Genomic DNA, 21,052 nt, shown 5'->3' with positions numbered 1-21,052 from the left:
GAGGAGATTTGATTTCTTAGAGGAACCCAGAGTAAAGGCCCATTCACACCAAGAACCAGAACTACAAAAAAATAGCAATAACGATAACTATATTAGCATCCACGCCAGCGGACGATAACATTCTGTTTATCCTAAGCGCATGCTGCAGTTTTGTCGTCTGCTGCTTTAAATGCTCAAGCTTTAAATGCTTGAGAAATACAAAGACAGTCTGATATGGACAAGAATAAACAAGTATATCTGTGAAAAACAGATCTACCAGACCTCCTCAGGGAACACTAGTCCTGTCCAAATAGGGGTAAAGTGTGTACCTTGTTAGCCAGGCGTTTGACTGCCCCCTCTCTGTGCCGGTGTGTGTCTGGCGTAGGCGGGCAGCTGTTGCTGCGGAGGGGACTCTGAGAGGGGGGGTTCAGCTGATTGGTTTGATGAGCATCAGCCCCTCGATCTACAACACAAACACACACCTAATATTTCACATAAATTCAAGCTGTCACTAAAGTCACTACAAGTGCTGAATATAGGTGTTGCATGTCTGATTGGTTAAAAAATATGAGACGCTAACTTCAGAATTTCGACTTCAATTGTTTCATATGGTTTTGGAAAGACATGAGGGTGAGTAAATAATGACGAAATGTTAAACTCTTACTCTGGGGTGTAGCTTCAGGACTGTTGGAGGCGATCTGCCTCATTCGTCCACCATGACAGCTGAGAGCCACTAGCCGTGACATCACTGCTGTCTTCCCGAAACCAACGTTCCCAGTGATGACAGCCCCTTTACCCTCACTGGCATCTCCTCCCCCCATAAGCACATCCTCCAGTCGCTGGAACAGCCAATCACGGCCCACAAACACTGCATCCAAAGAGACGCTGGGGACCTCAAACAGCAGGGGTTTGAGCATGATGTCCACTGGTTTGTAGGGTGTGAGACGAGCTGCAGGATTCAAATAACATAGGTGTTAAAATCAACTACACACACACACACACACAGCCAAATCAATGCAGGACAGATTTATAATGAAAAAAGAGTGAATCATAAGAACTTCATTGCTCACATTAGAGATGAAAATGGACCACAAACACCCCATTTATTTTCTTAATAAATGTCCCTTTTTTGTATTGTGCGTGATTCCTGAAGAATAATTGTTCTAAATAGGAAAAAGTTTTTTTATTTTCTAACCAATTCTGTACTAAGAACAGAGGAAAAAACATGTATTTATTGTATATTTAAAAAAAATGAAAAATTAAATTTATGATTATAAAATAATGCATCTTATTATACAGATATTATTCAGTGCAAATCATATGTGTATATATACACACATATGATTTGCACTGAATAATCTTTCTCAAAAATGTCACAAGGAGTTTAAATGCATTGCCAATTCATGCAGTCTTCACAGGGTTAATCTTTATATTACCTTTCATTCATTACAATCATAATGTGTCAATCATTAGATTATAATTTAATGATGGTGGTTGTTGTTGATGTTCTTTCAAATGAATTGAAATAATTAGAAATGACTCTTTCGTAATGTTTTCAAATTTGAAGAACTGATCTGCTGTATTATGTAACAGCATTACATCCAGCTTATTTTTAACGTAAGCGCGGGCGTGGCCATTTGTAAATTGAATGTTTCTGGTGTCATCCGCTTAGTTATTTTTAGCTGTACAAAACAGCTCGTAATGCTGCTTGATATTGCAAACTGGTATTTCTTATATTATTTCAATGTAATGGTTTGTAGCATGAATAGTTTTACCATTTACTGCACTTTGTTATTCTTCTAGTTATGTACCTATAGCAGCTTGTACCTATGTACCTATAGCAGCACATTTACAGAAAATAGCTTACACGTTGCAAAATAAGGCACATAGCATCTGTACATGAAATGTACTAATAAAAGTTATTATAGTGTTCTGTTTGCATATAATTTGGTAAGTTGTAGCGGTTAGTCAGCACCTTTATTCTCTTGACTGCGGCCCCCTGTGTGAGCTCCATGCCAGGGCAAACGCATGGAAGAGCGCTGGGGAGCATTCCTCTGTTCATCCAGATACCGCAGCTCCTCCAGTTTAGTACTGCTAGTGGCTGCAGGGAGAGAGACAGAAAGAGAGAAAGAGAGTCATTTAGGGTTGTGTTTGGCTCACAGACAGCAGAGAGATTACATGCCACCTCTGTGATCTCTATGAAGAACAAACACAATCTGCTGCTGTGTGTGGAGGAACACGTGTACCACACACACACACACTTTAATGAGGGGAAAACATACAAAAGTATGTGAGGAGAGTGAGGGAAGCTGGGATACTTTTTACTTCCTCTGGGCAAGAAGAAATTAATAGACCTAAATATGTTTCAGGATGTCTGCTATCCACTGCAGTTACAAGAATACGTATAGTATATAAAAGCATGACTCAAAATAGTGGTCCAATGACAACGAGGCAGGAAAAGGTTTAATATTCAGAATATTTGAATTCCAACATTTTGTAAATCCAGTATTTGTAAAGAAAAGCTTACCATTAGCCACTTGCTCAATTTACCCTGCAGCATCTGGCACACTTTACCCCACTGCTACCATTTTAATAATTCATGACTAATGTTTAGCCAAAAAAATACATTTTTCATTTTTACTGCTGGAAACGTTTGCTTGCTTAGCTGTTTTAGCTTAAGCAAATGCTTTTCACTTTTCTCATGTGTACCTCTCAATCAAAAGTACAGTAGTTGTATATGAATGGATCACATAAACTGGTTTTGTTAGATAAATGGATGGCACATTATACCCCAGTCTCTCTTATTTACAGACACGCATACATACTGTACCTGACCTGTATTAACTCATAATTCATCCATTTATTCATTCAATCCATCAATCGCTCATTTCATTCATCATTTCTTTGCCCGCCAAATCTACACCCCTCTCTTTCCACTCATCCCTGTACAATCTCCCATCCTGTCCCATAATCTAATCTGCTTGAAACCCATAATCTCTGCAGACGGGCATAAACACAGGGATGATGATTGTCATTTGTCACGTTGCATTCACTTGTGAAGGGTCTAAAATGTGAAACCATGATCAAGCCCTTTGAAGCTGCAAAGATATAAATACATTAACTTCCCGTTCCCTGCTCCGTACCACAAAGATCACCACAGACAGGCACTTGGCGCGACATTTTGCTTTGTTGGAGTCATTCTGTATATCTGACAGCAATTTCCCCATTTAGCTTTACAGCAAGAGGAAATCAAAACCACCCGTTTGCAAAGCTTTCTACAAGGCGCAGGAGGAGAGGCAGCCAAGCGGTACAGTGCACTGTGCATTCAAATACAATAAAAGCACATACAACACAAGTAAACTGAGGGTGCTCCAAGAATGGGGTGTGAAAACATCCTGCAAAAATATTAATTTTCTAATTAATGCAGTTCTTTTGAACTTTCTATTTATCAAGTAATATGTATCATGGTTTCAACAAAAATATTAACAGCACAACTGTTTTCAACTTGAATACTGGATTAATGGCTGCTTAAATTTTTCAATCACAGGCATAAATTACATTTTAAAATACATTAAAACAGATTTTAGATTGCAATAATATTTGATAATATTACTGTGATTAGCATTATAAAAAATTACCCAACCCCAAACGTTTGAACAGTAGTGTATACAATCTATTAAGTAGAACAGTGTCACCTATTTGTGGTCCAAAGTACATATCCAATTTTTTTTTTATTTTGGTCACCTATTTTAATGCTTTAAAAAACTATTTGTAGTTTAATGTGGTAATGTTTTAGTGATTCAGTATGTGTCTGATTCAGTGAGTTTATTCAGCGAAGAATTCCTCAGACTGATTCAAACCGATAACTTTCGAATTTGAGTCTTTTTGAGCAATTCATTACAAAAAGTCATTTGTTAGTGAATCAGACTAAATTAGTTGGACTTCACTTTTGTTTGAGTGCAGCCAGCGAAGACTAAACAACAGAAAGACATATTGCCTTCACATTATTTTGCTGTACACAGCGTCTTTATATTAATCACATTCAACTTGGGTGCAATTTGACTTCTTTTAGCATGATGATACAGATATAGCAAGAGGTGGAATGATGAATAGTGCTGCAAGAAACACTGAGGTACCAAACCCCTGATTCAAATTTTACCGCACAAAAAATGAATAATACAGCATGTGATCTTTCATTACTCACCTGCCACAGAATTGGGCCGTGGCATAACCAAAGAAGTGCTATGGTACGTGACTGGTCCATCCACAGGTGATGTCATATTGGGTGCCACCCCTCCTGTAGTGCCTGTCCCCAGCTGGGCTTCACCAGACACCACCGGCTCCTCCGAGGTCATAGGGGTGCAGGACGGATGAGCGCTACGCCCGCTCTCGGCCCTTACACCTGCACCACCATCTTTCGCCCACTCCAGACTAGAGCCACAGCGTTCTTCATTCTCACTGGAACTGGTGACTGTTGCTGCAGGATGGAGAGAAAGAGAGAGAGATGAAGATGAAAGAGGTGTGGGGGGAGATATTAAAGGGAAGGACACAGGAGGAGAGAACGACACAGAAGGACAAAACAAAACATCACAGAAAAGAAAACAGGAATTGACTTTTAGCAGTTTTTGAAAATGATTAACAACCGATGATCTTCAAGCATGAGGACATCAATAAGGACTTGTTTGAGTAATTGCTGTCAAGCTTTTTGCTTTAATGCAGCTGTCTGTGACCTTTCTTTACCGCAATCAAATAGAAAAACACTATTTTGGGATTTAAAAAAACCTTCTGATGTCCTACTTCAAGAAACCTCCGGCAGACCTGAAATAAAGACAACGCTGTCCTAGTTTTGATAGTGCACATCTCAGACATATGAGAATTTACAGCACAGGCCAACAAAAACACTTCCAGAAAGTTAACAGTCAATAAACAGCTTTGATAATTCGGGTCTCAGGAAGTCTAGTGTTCGCTTCCTCTCTTGATCACGATCCTTGGAGAAAAGTCAGTTGTGCATAAAGGTAAACACCTCTGTCAGCATCTCCAAGTGTTCCGTAACACAATGTAACACAATACATGCAAATATTACAATGACATAACCACTAGCCGTTTCATGGAGCCATTCACACTGGAGTCGAACATTTACTTGTTGAGCTCAACTGAGAATTGAGCTTTTGGAGCAACAAGTGTACATAACTGAAAGCTGACGCTTCAAAAATCACACACAGTGAACACAATGGTAATCCATACAACCCTAATGTCTTTTGAAGCAAGAAAATAGGTACTAAATAATACTAATATTTAAAGTTTTTAATAAACCATTGCTTCCGGCCAGCTGTCATACGCAAGTTCATGAGTTCACACTTGACTTAAACATCAGAATGTTGTGAAGCCGGATGCAAGTGCATTTTGAAACTCACAATGTGCTTCCGTGTCACTTCTCGCATCCGATTCAGCTTACTTTAATACTCTAAATAAAATTATTATAACTCACAAACTTTTTGAATTACAATCATAAGGCACGATTAGCGTTTGAATATAGTATTCCACAAACAAGCATACTTTTGCATCATATACCTTTAAATTAAATTAAATTAAGCAAAGAATGGGGCTGTCAAAGAATGAGAAATAACTAAACTTAAATTCAACCAAACAAACACAAATGATTTCAATTTAGTTAAATGTCATTTCTATAATTTCACTTCAGCAATAAAAAAAATGAAACAAAAGAATTGAACATTTTCCTCTTGTGCTTCTGACAGCTGGATGTCAGACCAGCTTTTAATCCAGCCCGACAGATATGCTTTCAAGCTTGGCGTGAATAGACCATTCATCAGTGGGTTGTTTCTTTTTCATTTTTTGCTCAGTGTGAAAGAGCCTTGAGATTCAAATGATCTACAAAACAACATTTGAATGGAGTCTATATATTAAGAATGCTGTAAGCAATTTAAATACCATGCAAAAAAAAAGGTAGCAAATAAAAGGACTTTTGAATAAAGCGGACTTTGCTAAGGAGAGAGGTAGATGTTACCTATGATTCCACTGTCCTTGCTCTCCAGGGTGGAGCTGGGTGTAGTGATGATGGTGGAGGTGGCAGTGGAGAAGGTGCTAGAGGAGATAACAGGAGCCCTGCTGCTGGAGGAGCTCTCAGGTAAGGTGGAACAGGGGCTCTCTGCACTGGGAGACGCCGTACTGCTGGTCAGAGTGGAGCAGGGACTCGCGCCCTGACTGGACACTATACACTACAGAGAGAGACAGAGGAATGAAAAAACAAGCAAACAGAAAAAAGTAAATAAATATTGCATTAAGGGAAAAAAGAGACAGCAGAGGAAACAAAAAAAGGGAGCGAGGAGATAAAGTGATCGATGGAAACTGTTAAACTTAGCTCTTATGTCCATACAAGGGCAAGGCCAAAAATACTCCAAGCCCTCCAGTCTGCTTTTGTTCCAATATAAGCAACCAATTCGATGCTTTTAGAAACAGATTTAGGCTGCAATGGTGACAGTAACCAACACACAGACAAATGTGAATCCACATTTTACCAGTGTTTACAATGGCAATGCTTTGGTTAGAGATAAAGTATAAATCTGCAAATCTGGGGAGGAACAAAGCCAAGAAGTAAAGGTACTGTATAGAAAAAAAAGAGAGACTGTTCTATTAAAGGTTTATGGTTTTGAGACTTAAAGGTTTCTTAATCCTGGTTTTATTGTGACAAATTCATCTATGATTACAACTTTCCAGAATCTAACCAAGTCTAATCAAGATGGAAAAAAATGACGTCCCATTCTACATTTTCTTCTCATTCACTTGCACATGAATCACATTATGGAAATAAAATGGGTTGCGAATAGTTTCATGTTGACTTTAAAAGAGTGGTTCTCAACCTTTTTTTCTCCAACACAATATTCAATGCTAATATAAGCCAAGAAATTTTCAGTATTAAATGTGACAAAGCTGCTTGTTTTCAAACTATTTTTATTAACAAAATGGGAGTATTTATAAATTAAATGAATGAACCATGATTCATTTTGTGCCTCCAGAAGTTTAAGGTGCTCTAAGCGATGTCACACGTTTTTTAGGCCAAAACATTTTTTGTCACATCCAGCAAACATCTCCTCACCATCCGCTAGCTGCCTGTCCCCTGAACACACTGTAAAAAAACGTGGTCTCTGTAGACAGCCCAGGCTCCACAAACAGCAAGAAAAATAAACTGGCCCAGCCTGGGCCACGAAACATAACAAACAGTGTTCCAGCCAATAACCGACAATAATGATTTGGGGGTGGGGGTTGGGGGGTTAGTGCGTGTGCACATGAAGGGGGGTATGGAGAGTGGAGGAGAGAGAAGCATGAAGAGGGAAGTTAGCTAAAGGAGAGATGTCCTAAAAACGACTAACGTTAAAATTGTATATTCTTGAGAATTTTGATATGGCCGACACACGACCAGAGGCGACGTTCCGATGAACAAATAACAAAGAATAGGGAAAAGGAGAAGGAACGCGCAAAGTCCCGAATTTACATCGGAAAAGCGTTCAAAAGGTGGCGAGAACTCCGCCGGCAGAAGGGCTTCCAATCCGACATTCAGGTGGCTCTGTTTTTGCTGGACAGGTGGGTAAATCCAGTTTGGTTTTTCTAAATGGTTCATGACTGTTTCAGGAAGCATGGAAGGGAGAGGGAGGGGACGGGATGAGGAGGGAGGGTCGAGCTAGCCTCCGTTTTGTTTGACAATACTTTGAACGTCAACAAGAAGTGACTTCACCCAACATTGCTTAGACCACCTTTAAGAAATGTATGTTCTTTAATAAAAACGTTTATTAAAGAACCAATGCTTTAAAAGAACCAAAAAAGCATTATTTTAATGATTTAAAAGAACCAGTAATCTGAAAGCAGAGAAATTATGGGTAATCTACCTTCTGCAAATCTAGAGGAAGTGCTTACAGGGCATAAACCATCAGTCTAAAACTTACTATGACTTTTCATACTATACAGAGTACATCAAATCCTATATACTACTTTGTCCTATCCTCTTACCTCTCTCCACACTCTATATAGGTCAGGGAGAGTGATGGTGTATGTGTGTGTGTGTGTGTGTGTGTGTGTGTGTGTGTGTGAGATCAGTGTACCGGAGCCCTGGTCCCCAGAGAACTGTTGCCTGCCATCCGCTCACCAATGAAGGATTCTCATCTCTCCACACACACAAACACACATCAGAGTAAAGCACAGCTCAAGCTTTCAGGTAGAGCTTCATGGGCCTGTTCAATAATTTCCTCAGTGCTGCAGTTGAGTTAGAGAAGTGTGCGTAAGAGACACTGTTGCTCCACCCGCATCATTCGTTTTCCCGCGGAGAAACTGCATTACTCACCGGCAGCAACATCTCCAGGGTGCTTCTCCACATCAAGACTGTTTCAATCCTTATAAAGCAGCTGTGCACGTACACGGCACTGAACATGCATAAACCAGCATTCATACTTAATGCACTGCGTTTGAAAAAGCTAAAGGGGAGATCAGAAACTGGCCAATCAGAAAGCACATTCTCATTTGTGATTATGCATGACTGATGAAGCATGTTTGTGGATAAATTCAGCAACCAGGAGCTTTGTGTGCAGCAATCCATAAAAACGCTACGTAAGCCTCTTAAGAGCAACTTATATCCCAGATAAACACCTCATACCTCTGTATGATGTACCTACTGTATTATGATTTGGAAAGACCAAAACAAATATCTTTAAATGCTAAAAACAAATTGAAAAAGAGACAGAATGAGTTTTGTAACCAGAAACTAATATATTACAGCTATACAGTGGACACAAGCAGGGTTAATATAGTTAGCTGAAATTAATGCTAAAACTAAAATACATTTTTGTTGCTTGAAATAAAATAAATTCTAACTGAAATAAAATTAAAGATATTTATTTTTTTTCATCTTGTGACTAAGGCAACATTTCTCATTTAGTTTATATTGATGTACTAAAATAACTAAAAAATAAGCTAAAAAATTATAAAAACTACATAAATAGTTAAATAAATAAATAAATAAATAAATAAATAAATAAATACTATTTTGATAAATACTTAAAATGAAAACAGAAAATATAACAATAGAAAAATATTTTAAAAAAATGTATAAAAATTATAATAGTATCTCCATGATACTAAAATAACACTGGACATCACACACACCAATTTAAAGGATAAGTTCGCCAATTTTCAACCAGCTTTGTATTGTTACAATGTCAATGTAAATGAACATTGTGTATCAATCTCCCAGTTTATTGGTCATCTAAACCAAAACGCATCATCCAGCAGACTTCTGTGAAAATTAAAGATCGTACTTCCGCATTTTTGCCACTCTCGGACAGTCTGATCAAGCCCAGTGCATTATGGTTGTTGAAGTTTTCCTACATTATTTGCAAAAGGGAACACCACAGTCCTTGTTTTCCATTTTATCTAGCCTATTGCACCTATTGTAAAAAAATAAATAAAAAGTGTTTCTACTGCAAACACATCAAAGTTTTATAAAAAGCTCATCTTGCCAAGTGGAAGTCTAAAACAAAGCTGTTCCAATAGTGTGTCTAGAGTGAAAGTGTGATTCTGGAAGAACAGCTCCAGCAGTGTCATCAATCGCTCTGATAAATGACCTCTGGTATCCAGGGCTCATTCGGTGCAACCTGACTGAAAAGAAAATTCAGAGGCCGTTTCCTCTTTCTAAGGATGTTATCGCCCTAATCTCACATATCTTCAGTGACGTGATGCCACATGTTTGTATATCAGATTGCACGTCTCTCAGAGTTTGGGTGTTTAGACCTGTAGGGTTCATGTTTACCTGTTTCTCCTCCATGTTTGTTTGTGATGAGGTGGGGATGGCGTCTCCCAGCAGGAAGCCCAACCGTGTCATGAGCTCCTGGACAGCCGGGGAGGAGCCAGACTCAGCCGGCGAGGGCAGCTCTGCACACACACACACATATTCAAAGGTTAGGGAAGGATAAACAAAAAAACCCCACACCCGAAAGCAACATGTCTACAGGTACCCCAAACACACAAAGGACGCATTCACACTGACGAAATATCTACTTGACCACACGTACATTCAAACACTACATTCAGTCCAATTACATATTCAACGCTATTCCTCCAGGACGTACAGTGAATCTGTCCCAACTCACCAAGATCCAAAGGACCGGTGTGGCACTTCCCTCTCGCTGCCTTTCACAGTCTCCTCTGCTCTCTGGCAATCTCCGTCCCTCCCTCTCACATCTCTCTCTCTATCTCGCAACTGTTCTCTCTCTTTTAGTCTCAATCTCTCCCTCTCTCTCTCTCCCCCCCCCTCCTCTCTGTTGCCCTGTATCTCTCGCTCTGTAGTACAACGCACGTACAGTGCTCCACACAGCCTCAGAAAGCCTGGGATTGAGATGCGGTTATTATGACAACCAAGTTTCTATCCATTCAGAGGCTGTGTGTGTGTGTGTGAGACAGAGAGGACAGGGTGTGAATGTGAATGAGCAGAGATCGTGCTCGCTTCAATCACTATAGGCTAGCTCTCATTCTCAGAATACGACTGGCTAGAAACACACACACACACACACACACACACACACGTTCATTCATTCTCTCCCTTTCTTGCGTGCACAACACCATCCCGCAATTCTGCACAGATACAATAGAAAAACATGATTCTATCCTAATTTAATGTTAGATACTGTCAGTTTAGGAAATTAAGTGAGGCTCATTGAGTTGTTTAAAACCAGTTAGATTTGGAAAAAGAGTCAGTTGGCTAAACATTATGACAACATTAAATCAAAATGACTTTCTTTACTAATGTCTCTGGTTTTTGTGTGGATGATTGATCGGAGCACATTATTCTAATGAAAAGACAAACAACATTTTTTGGGTGATGTAACCCTAGGGAAAATATAGCCTGATAGGTTTAATTTTTTGACCATCCAATCAATTCACAAATTCAGGTTCTGGACGACACTACTCCCAGCAGAATATTCAGTTTCATTTAGAAATACTTTGGTTTTTCAGTCATTAAATTCAAAGTCAATGTTCTTGTAGTTTTTATTTAAAATAGAATAGATCATCAATGGAAAATCATCACATTTTAAATACATTTTTGATAAATTTTAGATTAAAAAAAAGGAAATGTGTCTTACGAAAATATATCACAGATTTATGGATGAATATTAATATTTATTTGATAATATTGGTGTGTTTTTTTTAAGATGCTAGGATATTCTGGGCGGTTATGCAGAGTGTTGTTATGTGGCTACTAAACTTTTATGAGTGTCGAATTTCTATGCATTAACTAGGTGGTTAATTACAAGAGCAAAGAACCCACTTTTAAGTCTCACTCATATTCTTGGATCAGTCCCTGCAATTTATTTCAACCATTTTATTGTCCACTAGGTGAAAATTCGATTGCTTAGAAAAGTAATAGCACCACCCTTCTCTACATGCCAGGCATCATTCATATCTTCAGCACAAACCGTTTATGGTCACGTTCAATACTAAGAGGTAATAAGGTTAGAAAAAGATGCCCCAGGAAATCAATTTCAGGTGGCAAATATTGTCCCTTAATGAAAAAGTTCATTTCTCTTACTGACCACCGCAGAGAAGAAAAAAATACTCTCAAGAAAATATTACGATTTGTCAATATTGCACACCCTTAATTCAATGTATAAACAGCCTCGAAGCAAACACAAATGGATGAAATGCCACAAAACTCTAATGCTGATTTCATGGACACTTTCCTACCAAGTACATAGCAAGACACAAATGCACAATTAAACAAATAAAGCTAAATATTTGCTCTGACATATTTACGCAATTACGATATGTAAATGAGCAGGGAAGTCTTGTGTAGCATCCCTGAGGGGAAGACAGGGCAACAGGCCACAGTTCATTAGCATACTGCACTCTGTCAGCAACACTGTCCTCCTCTACACCCCCCTTCCCTTGTTAACATCTCCTGCCATCAGTCTGGCTTTACACAAATCACTTCACGATCGATTGATGCTGCTGGTCAGCTAGTGTTGTTTACTTCCGATTGACAGCAGAATTTACAGGCAAACCTAAGGCAGAATCCATATTTAATACATCGTTCATAAATCATTTATTAACGTGCAATGAAATGCAGCATATGCGTGCTCGTCCTCCGGGTCTACATTCGAAGGCGTGTAAAAGCACATGCTAATCCAGATAAATGTTCCCTAATTAAACCATTTATCCTGCTTTTCTTCACAATAGACAATAGGACAGTGAGATGAGTGTGGATTGTTTCAAAGCCAGTTTACGATGGCCCACAGGTCTGAAGCCAGCTCCTCTCTCAGCTGGTCTCCAGTTGATCTATGTTTGCCAAAAGAATACAGACCTCCCAATGAGTTCACACATTTCACTCTCCTTTTGCATATGAAGACTACGTACACTGAACCGTTTTCTCCACACACGCTTACACACAAAGTTAGACATGGCTTGTTTTTGCAGATCACTCAAGCAGTAGTGTAGTGGTGCCTGCTCATTTTGGCAGGCCAGAAGTCTAGAACTCTAGTAACACTTGTATGTGTGTATGTGTGTGTGAGAAAATCATTCCCAAACCGTTGCCAGATTCCCTCCTGATTGTTTGAGTGAGCAGTGTAAATCTAAACTCTAAATGTGTGACGTATAGCAAAGTACTGGAATAAACCGGTGTAATGAATTTGATATAGAAATAGAAGCAATGACACTATTTATAGCATCAGATGTTCCTCATTAATATAAAACTGCTCCGTTTATAAAGCCACATTTAATCAAATTAGAACATCTAAGTACCACCAACTAGGCAACTTTTGTAAAGAACACAAAGACAGTCAGAGGTCTTCCTTCATACGTGAAGGTTTGTGGGTTCAATTTGACTGCATTATATTATAATTGGGTCTGTCGATTTAATTATAACATTTATTAACACATTTAACGCACCCGCCCCGCCCCAGACTTATGTAATTCATCTTACATGTCATACAGTTGATTGGTGACGAACATGAATCAGAACTCACTCTGGGTTGTAGCCTAAAATTTAAGATATCAGGAAAAAAAAATGCCCCTGTATGAGTTTGTCTTATATTTATATCATGATATTATGCAATATCACACAAGTAACAAGTGTATTGATTTTATACAACAGTTCAATAAATAAGAAGGTAATATGGTCATATTTTAGAAACAATATTGTCTGATTTTGCTCAATTTTACTAACGAAAATTGCCTATTACCCATAAAGCCAGAGCTGAACTGTTTCAGAGGTTGAACAGAGGTGCTTACGGGTCAAGTGCATTTCTTGAAGGAAAAAAAAAGTACAACTTTTAGGTTTCCAGGTTTTATGGGGACTTTCCATACTGTACAAACTGTATACTCAATCCCTTAACCATAACCCTACCTATCACAGAAAACACTTTTTACAGCATTTTTACATGATTTATAAGCAGTTTTCCTCATAGGCACCACAAATATGTAGCCTGGTCCTACCAGAATCTCGTACATTTCATTTGTACAGAGAGTCTGGCCACTCTCCATTGACAAGCGTTAACTTCCTTGAAGGCGGGCACTCTGTTGAAGATTAAAACTATTGGATCTGCCCAGAGCCACTCTGAATCTGCCATAACCAATCGCTAACGTTTGGTTGTGACGTAACCCTACAACTCAAACTAGCACACGACATCAACGTCATCGTTCTCAGCCACTCCCTCTGTTCTCTGATTGGACCGGCAAAAATTTGGCCGCAGAAAACCCAAGAATTTACCGCAAACCCAGACGGAGTACTGAAGGAAAATGAAAATTGAGCAGAAGTACGTAGGAGGGCGGAGCCAGGCAAACAAATATGTCCCCACAAGGTCAAAAATAAATGGTATTACTATCTTTGTTGGGACATTTGTTCCCCAACACACACACACAGACACACACACACACACACAGATTGCAACTCTGAGCTCTTTTCTCTACATTTTTTAAGGACATTCACTAAATGATTCTTCTGTGAAAACCTCTTTTAGAAACTTCTATTTTAGAAAACTATTCTAGTTTTAGAAACTTCCATAAGTGCATAATGGAGACTTATTCTTTCTAATTCAAACAGTATGCTTCAAGCACATTTTAAAAGGAATATTTATCCATCCATTATACACTGACCTAAAGGATTATTAGGAACACCATACTAATACTGTGTTTGACCCCCTTTCGCCTTCAGAACTGCCTTAATTCTACGTGGCATTGATTCAACAAGGTGCTGAAAGCATTCTTTAGAAATGTTGGCCCATATTGATAGGATAGCATCTTGCAGTTGATGGAGATTTGTGGGATGCACATCCAGGGCACGAAGCTCCCGTTCCACCACATCCCAAAGATGCTCTATTGGGTTGAGATCTGATGACTGTGGGGGCCATTTTAGTACAGTGAACTCATTGTCATGTTCAAGAAACCAATTTGAAATGATTCGAGCTTTGTGACATGGTGCATTATCCTGCTAAGTAGGCATCAGAGGATGGATACATGGTGGTCATAAAGGGATGGACATGGTCAGAAACAATGCTCAGGTAGGCCGTGGCATTTAAACGATGCCCAATTGGCACTAAGGGGCCTAAAGTGTGCCAAGAAAACATCCCCCACACCATTACACCACCACCACCAGCCTGCACAGTGGTAACAAGGCATGATGGATCCATGTTCTCATTCTGTTTACGCCAAATTCTGACTCTACCATCTGAATGTCTCAACAGAAATCGAGACTCATCAGACCAGGCAACATTTTTCCAGTCTTCAACTGTCCAATTTTGGTGAGCTCGTGCATTGGTGAGCTTGTGCAAATTGTAGCCTCTTTTTCCTATTTGTAGTGGAGATGAGTGGTACCCGGTGGGGTCTTCTGCTGTTGTAGCCAATCCGCCACGGTTGTGCGTGTTGTGGCTTCACAAATGCTTTGCTGCATACCTCGGTTGTAACGAGTGGTTATTTCAGTCAAAGTTGCTCTTCTATCAGCTTGAATCAGTCGGCCCATTCTCCTCTGACCTCTAGCATCAACAAGGCATTTTCGCCCACAGGACTGCCGCATACTGGATGTTTTTCCCTTTTCACACCATTCTTTGTAAACCCTAGAAATGGTTGTGCGTGAAAATCCCAGTAAATGAGCAGATTGTGAAATACTCAGACCGGCCCGTCTGGCACCAACAACCATGCCACGCTCAAAATTGCTTAAATCACCTTTCTTTCCCATTCTGACATTCAGTTTGGAGTTTAGGAGATTGTCTTGACCAGGACCACAGTATATGGCCAGGTATACTGTTTGAGAACTAAGTAAAAAAAAAAAATTCTGATATTAGACTAATTTAGACACAAGAATTCCTATATTTCTTCTTTTATTTATTTATTTATTCCATTTCCTCTTTAAATTCTCCCGTCTCCATATCAATCCCATCTCTCAGACTGTGAAACAGCCATAATCTCATTGGTCTTATTCAGCTCTTGTCGTTTTCATTTTCTAGACACTGAAATCTATTTGCATGCTAAAAAGCTTGGGAACACCATTCCCCCTCCCCCTGTCCACACTTCCATCTCCTTTCATCAAATGACCTTGTTCATCCACATATAGCTTATGAAATCAAAGTAAATACCATTGTAGTACACAAACTCACGCTTTTTAATCAGTATCATGTGCGTGTATGTGTGTCAGTGACAGACAGAGAAACAGCCTGAAAAAGATAGTGAGAGATATGAGAGAGGGAGAATGCATCCATGTATGGAGGAGTGTGAAAAAAGAGGGGGAGGTGGAGAAGAGGACGTCTGACATGGAGCAAGAGAGAGAGCAAGACAGGGTAAGATACAAGCAAAATAACATGAGTGATCGGTAGCCTCCGAGAAGAAAGAGTGTGTCATTCAGTCATATAGAAAGAGAGACAGACAGGGTGAAGGCCGGAGATCCACAGACAGCTCTGATCCTGGAAGTCAATTCAGGGATTGTCCTACTGGATTGTCAATTCATAGAAAACTACAATCCAGTAGGAGCCAAGCTGACTATTAACCTTAGTTTATGTATCAGGCAGGTATCTTCAAGTGAATTTTAAATCAAACTAACCCTAACAACATGAATAAATAAAATCATAAAATGTAAGTAAATAAATAAATTAAATAAAAAACTATGAATAAAACAAAGAAACAACAAATAAATAAAACCACTAATAAATAAATAAATAAAATTAATAAATAATTAAACCAAAATAATAATTAAATAAACAACAAAATGAAACCACAACAAATAAATAAATCAGAACAAACAAACAAACAAACAAACAAACAAACAAACAGGAGGTCCACAATATTTCTCACTTTCAACTAAGATGCTTTACAACCAGTGTTGGTGAAAGTTACTTTTAAAAAATGCGTTACAATATTGTGTTAAAAAAAGTAACTAATTGCGGTACTTAGTTACTTTTTTTGGAAAGTAATATTACAATGTTTTTCTCACCTGGGTTGGGCTAGCTTGTTTATAAAAATAAATAAAATAAATAAATAAATTAATTAAGTTCTCTTTTTGGCAAATGTAAAGTCCCTTTCACACCAAAAGTGAAATGACCCTTCAATGATCTCAACACCTCTGCACTTACTCCTTATTTTTTCCTTCGAGTTTCAAACGATACATGGGAATAAAAAGTAATGCATTACTAGTACTGTAGGTACTTGAAAAAAAATTATCTGATAATGAATGAGACAAAACACTTAGTTAACAAATAGTATGGATGTACATCATCAACTATGGACTCAACTATAATGCTAAAATTAACTGAACGTGCTGAACATTCACTCTGTTCTTGCAGTTCCTAGCAGCCAGTGCTTAGTCATAATCGTTATTTGTCAGAAATAAATGTGTATATGCCACATGAATTTAAGATCCTTTCATATCAGGTTGGACAATGAGTAGCCTTTTTATCTCCGGCGATAGCACTTATTAATAAAACTGTCATCAAACTTGATTATGGGCTTTTCAAAACGATCCCACACATGGGTAATAACAGGCTATATCTTGTTGCTTTAACTTTGATGTTATCCCAGTGCCACCATTGAAAAAAGTTCAAATTAAACGTTTTCCTACAACACTGACAGCAACTTCACCCACGAATCCTTAGAACAACTTTTTGTTGTAAACGTTACATTTAATTTATTAATTACATAGTGTAGTAGATGCCAGAATGTGTGATGTCGTGAGAAGTAGCAAAAACAAGTGAGTCATTAAATAACTCTGTGACATTAATCTTATTTGCTAATTTTATAAAGCATGCACGCCTCCATGCTAGCAATTGTTTGAGATAATGCACACTTGCCATTAAAAGAAGGGCCCATTAAACTTTATTACATTCGCTTGGGCCAAGCGTCTTTTTCAGCAACTGGCATAATTCGACCTGGCCGAGTCTGGCGATTTTTTTTTGGTCAAATGAGACAAAGTTTTTCCTGCAAAGTGACATCTAAATTACAGCCCTGTCGATCCAAGGTTTATTTTTGCAGCTAATGTCTGAAACACATGTAACAGAGGAGAAAGCACGAATCAGGAAAGCAAAGGGCAGCGGTATGGCGTAAACGGCGGGATGCGGTGCGGTATTATCGGCCTGTGATGAAAGATCTGAGCTGGATAAATCATTAGTGCTCATTAGAATTGAATCATGGAGATTATGCTCTGAAGAAATCAGTGGAAAACGCTGGTCATGCCTCAGAGTGAACAGACACAATGTTGCCATAGAGATTTGCCAGCTCAATCAAAACGAAAGGCTGCAACTCTAATATTCGAGAGCCCTGCATTAGTCTACTACACTATGAGCTGTGTGCTTTCGGACGTGTCTAGGGTCACTAAGACAGAAAAAATTTGAGTATTCTTGGTCTCCTGCTTAAAAAGTGGATTTTGACTGTGCTGTAACTGTAAGCTTACATGGCATTTCACTTGCCACTGGTCTCTGCTAGTCAACCTTGTACCAGTGCTACCTTTTGTTATTTTAAAACAGCAATTTCTTAAAGGAAACTGATAAGCTTGGTTTAAGGTTGTAAGCTTGTTACTGCCAAAGTAATGCAAGAATGCACATTAAGTATGGATAATAGGACTGTACACTTGCACTACATGCCAAATATTTGCATCTGCATACTTGCGTAGAGCATGTTTCTGGCCTAAGGAAGTGAATCCGCAATCCAGCTGACTCTCAGATATAAGTAACCGTACACTCACCCTCTAATGATGTCACAAAGGTTGTTTTCGTCCTTTCAGGAAACAGTGAGTGAGCACATAGAGATGATAATTGCCTTTAACACAGGAAGAGTCAGACTCTAATGCACTTCATAGTCATCTGTTTGGAAGGAGAACGGTGGGTGTGTGGCGTATTTCTAAAGCCTGATTTACTCAGTCTCCCATGATTCTCGGTTCTCTGGTCTGTGAAGAAAATCAATGTGACCTCGAGTCCATTTCGAGCCCGTTTTGTAGTCCACACAGGTGTGGAGGGAGAGGAGGAAAGGCAAACATGAATTTATAGAACAGCTGTCAGGACAATGAACCTCGAGCTGAAAGTCAAAGTCATCTAGGCCAACACTGACATGGAGAACATTCATTTGCATGTACGGCAGGTTCAACTGGAGTTGGCCACCACATCTGGTGCGCTCTCACAATCTGCATCATCAAACAGTGGAGGTGTGACTGCTTCATAATTAATCATTTGTAGATGCACCAATGTATTAAAGGGGTCATATAATGCCATTTTTGTACAAGCTAATATGATTCTTTAGGGTCTAAATTAAAAGTTTGTAATATACTTTAATTAAAAATTCTCATTAGTATTGTAAGAAAACACTAATTTTACCTGGTCAAAAACAGCTCTGTTTTCAGCACGCCGTTTCAGTGCATGTGTCTTTAAATGATAATGAGCTTTGCTCACCCCGCCCCTCTGTTCTGTGGGTACACCGTATTAGACATTCTCTGACCGTATCTAACACAATAACCACGTGTTATTCGTTATAAACGTGGGATTATGAATTATATTGAGAACGTCGTACATAGAAAACATGCCGTAATGTACCCTGAGTGAAAACCTTAGACGCATTCATCGTGAAGCCTGCAGCAAGGTTTGCAAATTTCGCAAAGATTAATATAAATACTAATATAAAGGTTAATAAAACATTACACTCACATCTTCTGGAGGTTCAGCAGGAACACGTTGGTACCGATCCGTTTTTTCTCGTTTGTGAAGCTGTCTGGTGTGAAATGATTCGCGCAAACATGAAAGCACAGACGATCGTGGGGAATCCCCGTGAGGGAATCCCCGTGTCAATCCTTTGGGCATATCGCTTCAAAAACAAAACTCAGCCACTGCTTCTTCAACGGCTCGGATTTAGGAACATCTAAATGACTGCTGTGTTCCTTATTACATCTAAGAACAGAACACCACAATCGCTTAGACGCCATTCTACTCCAGCATATCAACAATGGTGGACTACTATGACGACGGCTGTCACAGCTTGCTCAGGTCGGGTCTTGTGTTGAAACACGGCTGTCAATCACAATAGCGGGAGGGGCGTACGATCTTATGACGTCACAATATCGAACGGCTTGATTTCAGAGATGGTCAAACATATAAGGAGATTAAAACAAAACCACTGGATGGATTTTTATCATGATAGGATGGTTGTGTACAGGCACTGCCAACAGACATTTCAGTGCAATCAACTTGTAAAAGTGCATGTACCATTATATGACCCCTTTAAATTAGTGAAATGCCAAAGAAACCATAATGATTTCCTAAAATAGAACAGAGGTGTCTCGGACATGGTCCAAAGATAATGACTCTTGATTAGAGAATGTTTGTGAATTTGTCATCTGTGTGCGTTTTTGTGTGTCCATAAATGTGAAAACAACTGCACTCTACTTTAAGATGGTAATATTTGCATGTGTGTGTTTGTGTTTATGTACAGTGGGGAGCAAATGTCTGAGACTACTAAGAAAAACTGGGATTTTTCTCATAACAACTCTCAAAGTGTTCTGTAATGGATATTACAATGTTCATGTGTTTGGTCTTGGCGAAATAGATCGATACTGCTGCTGTTGGTTATTGCAGCTGCTGCAGAGGAAGTAAAGGACTTGCTACTGCCAATACAATACACAACACTCTGCTGTCAGCAAGTAAGACTGCTGATGCACAATACAGCATACATGAATTACCCGTAGCAGATCTAAACAGGTGGAGCTGGGGGAGGTGGAGGGTTTCTGATAGCATGCTGCAAATGCTACAGCAAATGCTGACCAGTATTTGAAGGTTGAGCAGTGAGCTCACTGGCTACTGATACAGCAGGAACCAATCAGCTGCTTTATATCACTTTTTGTTATACTGGTTGAAACTCTCCACATCCTGATAGCAATCAGTAATCCAATCATTGCATTCGGTCCGATTCAGCCTGTCAACCTACGTATTTCCATACCTCCACGCACCCTGCTCACGCAGACATCATACGTCATCAGCGCGTTCCTTAAGGCTATGCAGAGTTGTAAACAGACGGTCACTGAGCGTTGCAAACAAACAGCAGCCACCTTTTACAGTTCCTCTGTATAAATATGCCACGTCATATTTACCTTAATTAAGAGATGTCAACCCTTGTGGTTCTACTCGGAGCTGTTCATGTCCTCAGAATTAGAATTATGCGCTTCAACGGCAACACTATCAAAGCCGAAATGAATCTGCAGCAGTCACATGGTACAAGTCAGAGCTCTAAATTGTTTACGTTCATTGTTGTAACGTTATGTGCTTTGAGCATGAGGTAATTTAACGTCGTCTCTCGTGATGCTTTGCAGACTCTGCTCTGGCTGTCTTCATGTGTTTTGGCGTTGCCATCACAGGAATAAATTACATTTTAAAAATATATTAAAACAGAAAGCAGATATTTTAAATAATACTATTTCACAGTATTAGCCTACTGTTTGTACTTTCTTTCAGGTTGTGTGACCTACCATGTATCGAGACATTCAAGTATCTTGGCTCAACATTCACAGTTGATGGAAGTCTGCACGAGTCCCATAAAGTCATTGCGCGAGTCAACG

General features: G+C 39.2%; 1 protein-coding gene across 2 annotated transcripts in view; it reads right to left on the bottom strand.

The window, feature by feature from the left end:
• tanc1a (tetratricopeptide repeat, ankyrin repeat and coiled-coil containing 1a) overlaps nucleotides 1–21,052 on the bottom strand; it is a 76,068-nt gene that overhangs the window by 23,290 nt on the left and 31,726 nt on the right. For both annotated transcript variants that reach the window (XM_081381684.1, XM_081381683.1), the window contains exons 5-10: nucleotides 9,794–9,915; nucleotides 6,005–6,215; nucleotides 4,184–4,456; nucleotides 1,955–2,080; nucleotides 644–928; nucleotides 309–442 (exon numbers count right to left, since the gene is read on the bottom strand). In XM_081381684.1, coding sequence (XP_081237810.1) covers nucleotides 309–442; nucleotides 644–928; nucleotides 1,955–2,080; nucleotides 4,184–4,456; nucleotides 6,005–6,215; nucleotides 9,794–9,915 — 1,151 coding nt within the window. The remainder of the gene's footprint in view (nucleotides 1–308; nucleotides 443–643; nucleotides 929–1,954; nucleotides 2,081–4,183; nucleotides 4,457–6,004; nucleotides 6,216–9,793; nucleotides 9,916–21,052) is intronic.

This window comes from Scardinius erythrophthalmus (assembly GCF_964197995.2).
Source record: "Scardinius erythrophthalmus genome assembly, chromosome: 12".
Classification (NCBI taxonomy): Eukaryota; Metazoa; Chordata; class Actinopteri; order Cypriniformes; family Leuciscidae; genus Scardinius; species Scardinius erythrophthalmus.
This window is presented reverse-complemented; position numbering and strand designations above follow the sequence as displayed.